Source organism: Gracilinanus agilis, chromosome 2, assembly GCF_016433145.1.
Source record: "Gracilinanus agilis isolate LMUSP501 chromosome 2, AgileGrace, whole genome shotgun sequence".
Lineage (NCBI taxonomy): Eukaryota > Metazoa > Chordata > Mammalia > Didelphimorphia > Didelphidae > Gracilinanus > Gracilinanus agilis.
The window spans coordinates 64,023,447-64,036,517 of NC_058131.1; the positions used below are offsets into that span (position 1 = coordinate 64,023,447).

A 13,071-nucleotide genomic window follows, 5' to 3' on the forward strand; every position below is an offset into this window, starting at 1 on the left:
CACGAAGGGATGAAGAGAAAGGGATGCTGGGAAATGTAGTTTAAGGGTACAAAATTCTATTTACACAATACCAAATTACCTATTTTCTGTGTCAATGTCCTTGGATGCTGTGACCACCCCTTATAGGTTAACAGGAAAAAGGCTCTCCTTTTGGGTTTTCTTGACAAAGATTCTGCCACCAGACTGGCAAAAGATCAGAAAGATTTAGGTCCCTTCTGGAGTCAGGGAGGCTGAGTTTCCCCAAATCACAACAAGAATAGGAAGTATTTCCAAATGTCCCAGGAAGGACTTAAGTGGTCATACATGGGATGTAGCTCTCCTGTTTGGTTCCTCTGACTGAGATGCTTACAACACAGCTGACAGTTCAAGTCCAAGGTGGAGGGGAAACATCTTAAATATTTATCTAGCATTTGGCCAAGTGGTCTTTACCCATCCATCGAGTAGAATGAGTGTGATGGGTTTGGCTTTTGTTTCTTTTTTGGTTAAAGCATATCTATGAGCCTTTGTAATATTTTTAAGCATTCTCTTGTGGTAGGGGAAGAGAGATCAAAGTAAGGCTCCATCAGGTCAGGAAAACTGACACTAGTTCATTCACCTGATAACAGCTGGCATTTATAGATACTTTAAAGCTTGCAGAACTCTACATATTGGGGCAGTTATATGGCACATTGGATAGACTTGGGGTCAGGAGGACCTGGGTTCAAATCTGGTCTCAGATGCTTTCTAGTTGTGTGACCCTGTGTGAGTCATTTAACCCTGTTTGCTTACGCTTGCCCTTCTGTCTTAGAAAGTAAGGGTTTAAGAAAAAAATTCAACATATTATCTCATTTGTTCCTTATGACTCTGTGAGGTAGGTATTGTTATTATTATCCCCATTTTCCAGATGAGGAATCTGAGGCAGAGTGGTTGACTTGTTCAAGATCATAGAGCTAAATAAGTGACTGAAGGTGGATTTGACTCCAAGGCCAGTGCTCTTACCCACTGGCCTACCTGGCTGACTCTCCTCGCACACTGACACCCATCTCAGGCAGGGGCAGTAATATCAAACTAGCTAACCGTCAGTCCTCTGGGAATCACTGTTTTAGACCTGATTGTGATTTTTTACTGAGTGCCCTTTCCAGAAGGGAACCAGCTGCCTACCTTTGGGATGGCCAAGACACAAACCAAACCTAACTCTTCTTTTCTGTTATTTGTTTCAGTCAGCTCTTCATGACACCATTTTGGGTTTTCTTGAGAAAGATCCTGGAGTGGTTTGCCATTTTCTTCTCTAGATCATTTGACAAATGAGGAAACAGAGGCAAACAGGATTAAGTGACTTGCCCAGGGTCATCCAACTAGTGAGTGACTGAGGCCAAATTTGAAGTCCAGAAAGGCCTGGCACTCTAGGGGCTACCTGGTGCCCCAACCTTTGTTCTAGAGCAGTGATTCCCAAAGTGGGCGCCACCGCCCCCTAGTGGGTGCTGCAGTGATCCAGGGAGGAAGCGATGGCCACAGGTGCATTTATCTTTCCTATTAATTGCTATTAAAACTTTTAAAAAATTAATTTCCGGGGGCTAAGTAATATTTTTTTCTGGAAAGGGAGCGGGAGGCAAAAAAGTTTGGGAACCACTGTTCTAGAGATCTTTTTGGGAATTAGTTACTATAGGCACTCTAACCACTGAGCCACCTAGCTGCCCCTCAACAAGGATTTATTAAACACTTTACTATGTGCCAAGAATTTTGGTAAGAGCTGGGAATACCAATATCAGCAAAAAGTTTAGTTCCTGCACTCAAACTTAATATTGGGGGACCAGGGAAAGCCCAGGACTGGTAATGACACTAAATTTTCAAAATATCAATAAATATTTACTCGTTGCTTTGTCCACTTTAATATATTAAAGAGGGGAAGTTCCTCACTTTTAAAAATATAGTTTTTAGGTATTGAGTGATAGTACATGTATATAACCCAGTAGAACTGCTTATCAGCTCTGGGAGGGGGGGAGAGAAAAGGGGAGGGAAAGAACATCATGTAATCACGGAAAAATACTTAAAAAATGTTTTCCCTAAAAAAAATATTTTTTAAATATTTTAAACATGTACTTTTATTTTTAACATATGAATAGCTTTTAATATATTTTACATATTTTTAATATATTAATAGCTCTTTTTTATAAAGTAATGCCAAGCTGGAAAGGCTTGGACTATGGGTTAAGGGAAAGGCTCCATCTCTGCTCACCGTGGACCAGCCTGGCTATGTTCAGAGACCAGAGTTGATGACCAGGTTTGTAAACTAGGAGATAAACATCCTGGTCATAGTAACTCATTAAACAAAGGCATAGAGAAGCTATGAATGGCATCTGGCGAGAATACCCACATAGATGAAATCTTGGATCCTTAAAATAGTGATAGTTATTTTTTTCTAAATCTTTACTGTTTCTTTTTTTAACCCTTGCCTTCTGGCTGAGAATTGATCCTAAGAATCGGTTCCAAGGCAAAGAAGGATGAGGGGTAGGCAATCAGGGTTAAGTGTCCCACGGCTAGGATTTATCTGAGGCCTTATTTAATCCCAAAACTCTCCCATCTCCATGCCTGACTCTCCATCCACTCACTGAGCCACCTCACTGCCCCTTTTCTTTTCAAAGAAACTCAAAACTCATCCACTCTTAGTTATGAGGCTGGGAATAGAAGAATGGAGTAAGGAGGGCAAATTCTGTACATTGTAATCACCTAGTCAAGAAATTTCCAAACAATAAACATAAAAATTCAGTAAAAGCTCAGTTAAAAAATTTGAATGTGTTCCCACTAGGCCTCACATGCAATTAAGAGAACCTATTTGTCCCTTAAATAAAGCCCTCTTGTATCCAATTGCTCTCCATTTCAGGTTACTAAACTGAACATTAAAGGAAGGAGAACAAACAAATACTGTGATGGGAACTTCTTGTGCTACAAGCCTCCAAGTACACAGAGTATCCATCCAACTTCTCTTAAGGGTAGACTTTGAACAGCCTGTTAAAATTTCCAGGGTCAAATAATGATAGTGAAACTAAAGCTAGTCTAATCTATTGACCTAAGGCCTTACAAAAAAGGATTCCAGGAAAAAAAAAAAGCAAGTGCAAAGATTAGTTTCCCAGCTTTATTTACAAGTTGCTCATTTAAATACCTGCAATAGTTGGAAAAGAAATCAGTCTTATGAACATCTGTATACATAATACAAATTTTGGAAGTTATTAAAGAGCATTGTTAATTATTTCCCCCAACACAGTAAATTCTTAACAAAATAAGACAAATACGTTTTCTCCAAGGCAAGTTAAACTGGCAGGTGCCTGAGGAATTTGGAGATAAAGATATGGAATCTATTAGAAAGTGCTTAGTCAGTTAGCATAGCCTGTTCTGTCAAATCACGTTTCATGTTCACAGTGAAAAGAACATCTCTCTGACCTGTAACAGGTATTATTTGCCCCAAAACCAATGCTTCAAAGGACTTTTAAAGGAGCTTTTCTGACCCCGGAGAAAGTATTATCAGTGGCTCTCTGGACTTCTAAAAACTAGCTAAGGAAATGTTTTGTTGTGCTGTTACCGTGTTGATGAGAAATCAGTGCTATGAGTACATTCGCATTAGTGGCACTAGTGGATGAATACTGGAAACGGCACTAGTTGGTAAGATTTTTCCTCATTTGTTAAGATTGTCCTGAAAACCATTCATCTCAGTCATGTAAGATTCCACTTTTTGTATATATTTACTAATAAAAGAGCCATTAGCTTCGGTAGCTAAATCAGCGCTAGGGAAGATAGATCTAAATCTATGAAGTTTGGGGGGGAAAAGCATTCCTTAATTTAGAATGTTCTTTTGCATTAATGTGCTTCTCTAAATACATTAGCAGTCAGCAAAATCACAGAACTTGGCTTGGAATGCTAAACTGAACAACTCAAGTCAGCCCTATTCATTAGAACTTGGAATCAGTACCATCATCCCCCTTGACAAAATTTTAGCCTCCGCACCATTATCAGTAACCGAAGAAAAAAATTATTTGTGAATAAAACAATTCCTAAGGATTATTGCAAATACTACCTGAGTTTTATAGGTTTGTTCATTTTTAAGAATGTCACACATTAAGCACCAAATTATATTTGCGAAGTCTATAGCCAAATTACAACAAACTTGCGATGCCACTTGAATCCTAAATACAAGATAATCTGGAATAATCTAAAAACAAGCTGAGAAACATGATCCAATAGGCTTTAGACATTTATATTTCTCTTAGGTTAAGAGAACTTTGTTGCTCATCTCCCATCCCATAAAAGTTCCCACCCTAATACGTGCCCAGAGAAGGTAAATCAGAGCCAAGAGTACAGTACATAGTCCATCAGGCTGGAGTCTTTCTAAACACTCGTGATTGGATTCTTTAACCCAAACTGCTCTGGAGCTTGCTCGTTGGGTCAGATTTAATGTTCCCAGCAATCCCCAAAAAGAAATACAAGCCACTTCTTTTGGTCCATCCTTCCAGGACATGAGAAAATATACCAGGTGGGAGAGAATTTCTCCGAAGCAGAAGAAAGGATCTCCAGGCACCCACCCTGCCTGCAAAGTGCATTATTGCAGTGGAGTCTGGACTTCTTCCAAATCCTGATCCATATCACATTATGCAATAAAAACTGCTTGTGGTCATTATAATCCCAAACAGGGAGAGCTCAAGTCTCAAAGATGGCTCAAATCTCTCAGTCTATAATTATAACTTTTTAAAAGACTTTTCTCCCTCACCCCTACCCTGCTGCAAAAAAATTTTTAACCCTTACCTTCTGTCTTGGAGTCAATACTGTGTATTGGTTCCAAGGCAGAAGAGTGGTAAGGGTAGACAATGGAGGTCAAGTGACTTGCCCAGGGTCACACAGCTGGGAAGTATCTGAGGCTGGATCTCAACCTAGGACCTCCAGTCTCTAGGCCTGGCTCTCAATCTACTGAGCTACCCAGCTACCCCCCCCCCAATCCCTGCAAATATGCTGATGTTTAGCAAGCTAAAAGGAAAAAAGGGTGGTTGAATGAAATATATCAGTACTAGCAGCCCACTCAATTGTTAAAAGGAAAATAATTCATAGGTATTTTCTTGTCAGAAACAGCACTCTTATTCCCAGAAATCCAGGGTCCTTGACTCAAGCAACATCTTTAACAAAGTAAATTAAGGCAAGCCACACTAGTTGATCCGTAAGGCTATCATGGGAATGGGGGGACAAATATATTTGCCTGGATGAAAAAAATATAGGCGTACTCAAAACCAGTTGCTAGTTATTTTGGATTAATATTCAAGATGCAGAATTAGGTTTTATTGAGTACTCAACAGCACCAAAGCTATGTTAAACTAAAATGGGTAGGAACGGGAAGACCTGGGTTCAAATTTGGCCTGTGACACTTCCTAGCTGCGCAACCCTGGGCTAGTCAGTTAACCCCCATTGCCTGACCCTTACTGCTCTCCTACCTTGGAACCAACACCCAGTATTGATCCCAAAGTATGGGTTTAAAAAAAAATTGAAACTCAAATAGGCACATAAATGAGAATAGTCTTCCAGCGGAGAAGGCAATACAACAAATTGTCTTAACCCTCAGTGCTAATTCTCTTGATATCAGTGGGCAATGGGTACAATAAAACTGGCAAGTGCCATCAAATGAAAAGAAGCCAGGGGTCAATAAGCCCAAGCCATACACCTTTGATAGTTTAACTTTGAAGGCATTTTTCTCCCTGGACTGAGGGGAGGAGAAAAGGAACACTACAAGATGTTAGTTTTTAAGCCTTTGAAGATTCTCAAAATTTTTATTCCAAGTCTGTCTCATAGGGGCAGTTAGGTAGCTTAGCGAATTAAAAGCTGGGCCTAGAGATGGGAAGTCAAATCTGGCCTCAAGACACTTCTTAGCTTTATGACCCTGGGCTAGTCACTTAACTCCCACTGCCTAGCCCTTACCCCTCTTGTGCCTCTCAAAATGATTCTGGGGCAGTTGGGTAGCTCAGTGGATTGAAAGCCAGGCCTAGAGACAGGAGGTCCTAGGTTCAAATTTGGCCTCAGACACTTCCCAGATGTGTGACCCTAGGCAAGTCACTTAACCCCCATTGCCTAAAGAAAAAAAAATTGTTCAGTCAAAATGATTCTAAGATGGAAGGATTTTAAATAAAGAAAAAAATCATAGCTCTTTCACATGGCTTCTTCCTTCCCCCTCATTATTACTCAAAATTTTGAAGAGTTTCTGATGCCACCAACTGAGCTGTGGTACTCTTGTTTCCATCCCCAATGGGCACAGTCCCAATTGTTGATGCACCAAACATCACTTGCTCTAAGAACATTCCATTTTCACAAGGGAGTGAAGGTGAAGAATAGGGAGAGCATGAAGAGAAATTTTAAAAGTCACCCACCACCCCAAAGAGAATGAATGTGGTTCATGATAGTACATTAGTAAGACATAAAAGTTAAAGCCTATACAGCTCTACCTCAGATACCAATTTAAAAACTCCCCTCTGGGGGGCATCCAGGTGGCTCAGTGGATTAAGAGCTAGGGCTAGAAATGGGAGGTCCTGGGTTCAAATCTGGCCTCAGATATTTCCTAGCTAAATAACCCTGGGCAAATCATTTACCCCCTATTGCCTAGCCTTTACCACTCTTCCACATTGGAACCAATACACAATACTGATTCTAAGACAGGAAGGTAAGGATTTAAAAAAAAAAAATTAAAAACTACCTTTTGGGGCAGTCATGTGGCTCAAGGGATAGAGAGCCAGGTTTAGAGGCAGGAGGTCCTGGATTCAAATCTGACCTCATATACTTCCTAGCTAACTGTGTGACCCTGGACAAGTCATGTAACCCTCATTGCCTATCTCTTACCACTTTTCTGCCTTGGAATCCATACATAGTATTCATTCTAAGTCAGAAGGTGAAGGTTTAAAAGGAAAAAAAAAAACCATCAATCTGAATAGGTAAAGGAGTTATGATTTCCTTAAGAGAGAGGACTCCCAGAATAGGAGCTTCTTCCACGAATCAGACCTTCTATGATTTAGTAGATCCCAAAGGAGCTATCTGGAGGTCAAAAGGCTTCTTCCAGTTCACACACGGAAAGTGTAAGAGGCAAAGAGGCAGAGTTCTTTCAGAGGCAGTAGGTCTTTCTGACTTCAACCTCAGCACTCGTCCAATTCCCTTCTTGATTCAAATCTGATAGGAAAGCTTGCTCCTCTCCATAAAGCTAAAAAGCAGGTACTGTCTACCAGACAGTCTCAATTTTCTCCTTCAAGTGGAATTTAGGAAGAAGGAAAAATGTGGAATTTTCCCCTCTACATCATTTCCCCTTTATGTTGTCAGCAACAGCAAACAGAAGGCTTGGTCAAAGGAGCAGAGGTAATCTGAACCATCCTGTTAGCTAAAAGGAAGGAAGGATTGCTTCATCAAAAGGTATGAAGCTAGAAGGATCTTCAGGGAAAATTATGCCTAGAAACGCAGAGGTCTTTAAGTCTCTGCCAGAAGCTAGAAAATAGAGATGGATACCGACAGTTGTGTCAGAATTCACCTAACTATTCTACCAGCTACTCTTAGGGGAAAGGGGGACGGGGTAGGAAGAAGGTCCTACCAATAACAGGAAGAAGGTATTTGAAGAGCCACAGTGGAACTAGCTGTTCCTGTAGATTTTAAGGCATCCATGCAGAGATCTAATTGCAAGTTTTATGTTCAAATTTTCTAGGGCCTAACCTAAGTAAAACATGACTTTACTAAATGCACTTACAAGGACCATGGTATGCATATTACAATCATTCGTGAGAATTATCAAGTTTACAAGTAGAGGGATATGACCTAAGAGGATCCTGTCGTACTTCATTTTTAAACAAGCTACGGCTTTTAAATTTGTATATTCCTGTAGAGCGGGGGGTTGTGGGGTTCAACAGTAGACTGGAAATGTAGAGAGAAACTACTGGTATATTTCTACTCTGTGATTCAAGCTCCAAGTAGCATTCGGGATCAGATTTTCCCAATTCAAATTCTCTTTGAAAAAAACACCACCACCTCTCTGTTATACTGGCTATGCTCTGACCTCAAAGTGGGTTTCTTTGTGCTTATGGCAACAGATACACTATGGAGACCGCTGCCTCTATTTAACTTAGTTAGGCTAAAATCTAGCCTAGGCAACTAAATTAAATATTTTCAGCAGAAATCTGAACATTGCTTTCCATTTCTTACAGTTAAGTTCAAATATGACAGCTTAAACAAATAAAAAATTTTATATCCCAACACTTAAATCAACTTTGCAAGAGGTAGGGAAAGGGGCAGAAGCTTATTGGTTCTCCTTATAAAACATGTCAATTGAGTCAGAATTAAAATAAACCACCGTAACTGTGATATCATCCCTATACATCCGTGCTAAGTCATCAGGCAGAGTCAACATGGCAGCAAGCTTCTCCTGCTCCATTTCCCCATATTCATTGCATCCAATGGCATGCCTTATTAGATGCGTGGCTGCATTTTGGTCAGGGGCATGGATCCCTTTTGCTTTTCTCTGGAGTAACAGGTTCTGCATGAGGCCCAAATTAGCTGGTTTCTTATCTAGTTCAGGCTTCTGCCTACTGGCCTCCTCAAGGTGTTCCACGACAAGTCTCACCACATCCTCATTACGCAGCAAATCCCACAGTCCATCAGAAGCTATTACGAGGAACTTATCCTGAGGTCTCAGTTTGTGGTAAGTGATTTCTGGCTTTGCCGTCAAATAAGGTGGAGTGTAATAGTTAGGAGGGGTAAATCGATAAATATTCAAAGCCTCAGTATCAAAACCTCTCTGGAGGACACTGTGCTGCAATTCTTTGCTCCATTTTAACTGGACATCACCGAATGCCCTGCAAGGCATAAGAACACCCAACAGCCTATCTTCAATGATAATAGTCCTTTCCTCAGACTTGGGGTGCTCCTTCTTTATCCTTAACATCTCGGCTTTGTTCCAAGCATTATGGTCTTGGCTAAGGGGCAGACAAGACCATGTCCCATTTTCCTCCTGAATCCCAAGTATAGCACGACAATCTCCAGCATTCGCCACATGCAAGTGAATGCCATCAACATGGGCCACGCATGCTGTTGTACCAGAAAATGCCACCTGCAGGGAGAGGTTTCTTAGCATTTCATCTTCTAAGGGAGCCTGAATTTCCAGAGAAATGTCAGAATCCAGTCTCTGGAAGGAATGCGTTATGGCTTCCTTTACACTGAGCCCCATTTCCATATGCAGGTCAAGCATCTCTTGCCAATAGACCCGGAGGTGGTCAAAGTGCAATGATGTAACTTCCTTGTAAATACTGTCACCTGGTTGCTTATACCACTGCAGGATGGGCAATAGAGGTTTCATACACTCCATGGCATCCTCCATCATCTCCAGGGTCTTATGAGACATCAAGGACACCGCAACATAATAGAAGAGTCTTTCACTCACTGCCTGGGCACAAGCATGGCCCCCATGCCCATCAAAGACACCAAACATCATCCCTTTAGTTTGAAGACAAGATGCTATACTTCGACGGTCCTCAACTGGAGAGTTGGCGGCCAACTGATTGCTTTCAAACTTTAACACTGGATTAGGAAATTTGCCCTCAAATTCAAGAATTTTATGTGATGATTCACCGGCTCTCAAGATTGCACTTATCTGGTCAGGTGTGAGTTGCAAATGAAAGTCATCTTCTTCAGTAGAAGTGTGTCTGAAAGCTTTTTGTTGAAAGAAGCCATTACTGTGGGGTCCACAATCCACTGCTACTGGTTTAAATAGCCTTTTAGAAAAATCCTTCCATTTCAACTTATTCTTATTTTGGACAAATCTTAAGTACAAATGTCTTTTTCCTTGTAAGCGGTTTCTGGCTGAATTTAAAATCCAATAGGACACAGTACTGGCCATTATGAAATTAGACTGGATCAGACTATTCCTTGAAGAGAATCAGATTTTTTTAAACCTGAAAATTAAAAAAAAAAGAATTCAAAGCTTAAGAAAGATTTGATTCTTAAAATGACAGATATTGAAACTATTGCACTGTCCTTTAAAAGAATTCAAAGCATTTAAAGGCTGAATTTGATGACCAGTGTTCAAGTCCCACCTCCATTACTGACCACCAGTAGGATCCTGGGCAAGTCATTTAACTTAGTTAGGTCTTAATTTCTTCATCTATAAAATAAGAGGGCTGAATAAGATGATCTCTATCATCCCTTCCAGCTCTAAGAGCCCATGAAGCTAATTCCAGTTTTAAATCCTAACATCCTTCAACAGATATTTAAACCTCTATAAATTTAGGCAGGAAAAGACAAGCAAGATTTTGGAACCATAGTCATTAGAGATGCCTAAAAAGTTTACTCCATCCTACCAATTCAAATGCACAAAATACTGGATAATTGTATTCAGTTTAAGTATTTGTCTCTTGGTCAGAACAAAAAGAAACCAAGCATCTAAAACAAGAACCACAGAGGCAGCAGGGTAGCTCAGTGGATTGAGAGCCAGGCCTAGAAATGGAAGGTCCTAGGTTCAAATTTGGCCTCAGACACTTCCTAGCTGTGTGACCCTGGGCAAGTCACTTAACCCCCATTGCCTAGCCCTTACTACTCAGCCTTAGAACCAACACACAGTATCGATTCTAAGACAGAAGGTAAGGATTTTTTAAACATCGATCAATCAAAAATCACCAACCAAGTCCAAGTTCACTAACTCCCAGACCCAAAGGCTCTAAGGCCATCACTAGTAGGCAGGCCTCCATTCAACTGGGTAACCCATAAAAAAACTGGTTCAACTCCCTCAAAGGTCAGCCTGAGTCAAGGGAAGGCAGGGCTGGTTTACTTACCCCAGGCCACAACAATCATCACCTCCAGGCAGAAAACAAGGGGCACCTCCCTCTTTTCAACTAGCAGTACCCAAGGTAAAAGCCTCAATTATCATCAATCCACACAACTGAGGTTTTTTTTCTGCCCCTAGGCACTGTCTGTTAGAAAAAGGAGGCATTTGATAAAAAGGTACTATAAACAAAGAAGTAATAGCAATACTAAATATATATACACCAAAAGGTATAGTCTCCAAATTAATTTAAATTTAAATTAAATCAGCTTCAGGAGGAAATAGATAGCAAATATTAGTGGGGGACACAACCTTCTCCTCTCAGAATCAGATAAATCTAACCAAAAAAATAAACAAGAAAGAAATAAGGGAAGTTAATGAAATTTTAGAAAAGGTAGATTTAATAGCACTCTGGGGAAAAGTGAATGGGGAAAAAAAGAAAAAGAAGGCATAGGCTGGGGTCTCCTAATGAATGACTCTGAAGTGAATCAGGCTCTGGACCTCAGATGATTTTATCTGCAAAATGGGCAAATTAGAAGAGACCACACATTTTTCAGGGTTACTCACCACCCTGAGTGAGGAGGGGCAGTACCAGGATTCTCATTGGCATTTTACCCTTGACAAAACTCAGGGGCTCATAAAGGGGAGAGGGACCTACCTGTATGTAGTGAGGTCAAAGATGGGGGAGGTTCAAGTGTGGCTTGGTTACTTACTTAGACCCTGGACAAGCTGCAGATGTATATTGGGAAGGGGGAGGGGTAGTTGCCTTGATGATGATGATGAAATTTGTGGTGGTGATGCCTAGCTAACATTTATACAGGGATTAGTCTAGGTTTTGTGCCTAAGGCCAGGTGAATTGTTGATTACCTGGCCGGGGCAGTAAAGAGCAGGGCTGGAATCCCAACTCTGATACTTGCTATCTGGGCAACCCCGGGGCAAGTGCACCTCTCGCTGGGCCTCAGTTTCCTCACTTGTAAAATGGGAGCACTCAAGAAACTTGGCTATGTAGGTGCCCGTGGCTGCAGGGGGAAAGGGGAGGGTTCCGGTCCGTCGACCCCGCCCCCGCCCCATCTAGGGTCCGCCCCCACCTCGGCGGGGAGCCCCAGGCTCCGCCACCCCCGCCGCAAAGTTCGGGTGGCCCGAGCTGGGGCCAGGGGCAGCCCCGGGTCAGCGCGCGGAGGACTGCGGCGGCGGTCGCCTCTCTTCAATACCCTCTTTGGCCGGTTCGATCAGTGCCCTCCACCCCGCCGCGCGCCCCCTGCCTCACCTGAACTAGCAGAGCCGACTTACCTGCTGAGCCGCCCGCGCGAGCGCACAGCCCTCTGGCCCCTAGGTTTTCCCTCTGCTCCAAGTTCCCCCGGGGCTCCCGGCTGGGAAGAGAAAGCGGCAGCGAAGCACACCCTCCAGCCTCATTTCACCGCTGCGATTGGTTAAACGGGAGCCGCCCCTCCGGTGACGACTAGGGGCGGGGCCCAATGGGAAGAGCCCGAGGAGGGTGGCCGGAGGCTTCGTCCCCTCGCCTTACCTCGCTTACCCCGCCTGGCCTGCGGGGGGGAGAGGAGAAGGGAGGGGCCGCCTGAGCGGGGGCGGGGACATCTACCCCTTCCCCGCCCCCAGTCGGGACCAGGATCTCAGGGACCAACGCCGAAGGAATGTCTGGGCTGGTTGGGACCTTGGGAAATCCTGCAGGATGTCAGTGCTTAGAGCGCCCCGGGGGGAGGGGACCCGGGGAGAAGGCGACCGCACCGACCTGCCAAAGCGGAGAGGGCAGGAACACACAGTGTCCAAGTCAGTAGGGACCTTAGACTGTAAAATCCGGACCGAGAGGGTCAGAGCTGGCTGGTACCACGGGGGGACACTCACCCCAGAAGGGAGAGAGTGTGGAACACGGGGTGTCCGAGCCAGCAGGGCAACTTAGATGTGGAATGTTAGGACACTAACTGGCAGTGATCTTAGAATATTATGTTAGAACTCGGGCATTAGAGCTGAAAGAGATCTTAAAGATTTTAAGACATAGAATGTTCGAATAGACAGCGTGAAAGGGAGAAGTGACCTTAGACTATAGAATATGAGGACACAGAGTGTTAGAGCTCAAACTGACCATCTAGATTATTAGGACATAAAACGTTAAGGAGAACAGTGACCTTAGAACATAGCAGTTGAAAGGGACCAAATTCGGGACCCTTTTCTCGGTCCTCATTCTTCATCTCTGTAGCCTTTTGATCACTTTTATCCGCCTTTCTAGGTTTCCTCTCCTGGTTCTCCTGTCTGACCAT

General features: G+C 42.8%; 1 protein-coding gene across 1 annotated transcript; it reads right to left on the reverse strand.

Moving 5' to 3' along the window:
- Positions 1 to 8,216: 8,216 nt before the first annotated feature.
- Positions 8,217 to 12,151, reverse strand: PDP2 (pyruvate dehyrogenase phosphatase catalytic subunit 2). The gene is made up of 2 exons (XM_044660603.1): positions 12,086 to 12,151; positions 8,217 to 9,929 (listed from the first exon to the last, which is right to left on the reverse strand). Exon 2 carries the CDS (start codon positions 9,872 to 9,874, stop codon positions 8,279 to 8,281), a length of 1,596 nt encoding a protein of 531 aa, XP_044516538.1. The 5' UTR covers positions 9,875 to 9,929; positions 12,086 to 12,151; the 3' UTR covers positions 8,217 to 8,278.
- Between the last annotated feature and the right edge of the window lie 920 nt (positions 12,152 to 13,071).

Bases quoted from the DNA above. Each gene is read 5' to 3' on its own strand.
- PDP2 (XM_044660603.1), bottom strand. From the start codon at position 9,874: ATGGCCAGTACTGTGTCCTATTGGATTTTAAATTCAGCCAGAAACCGC.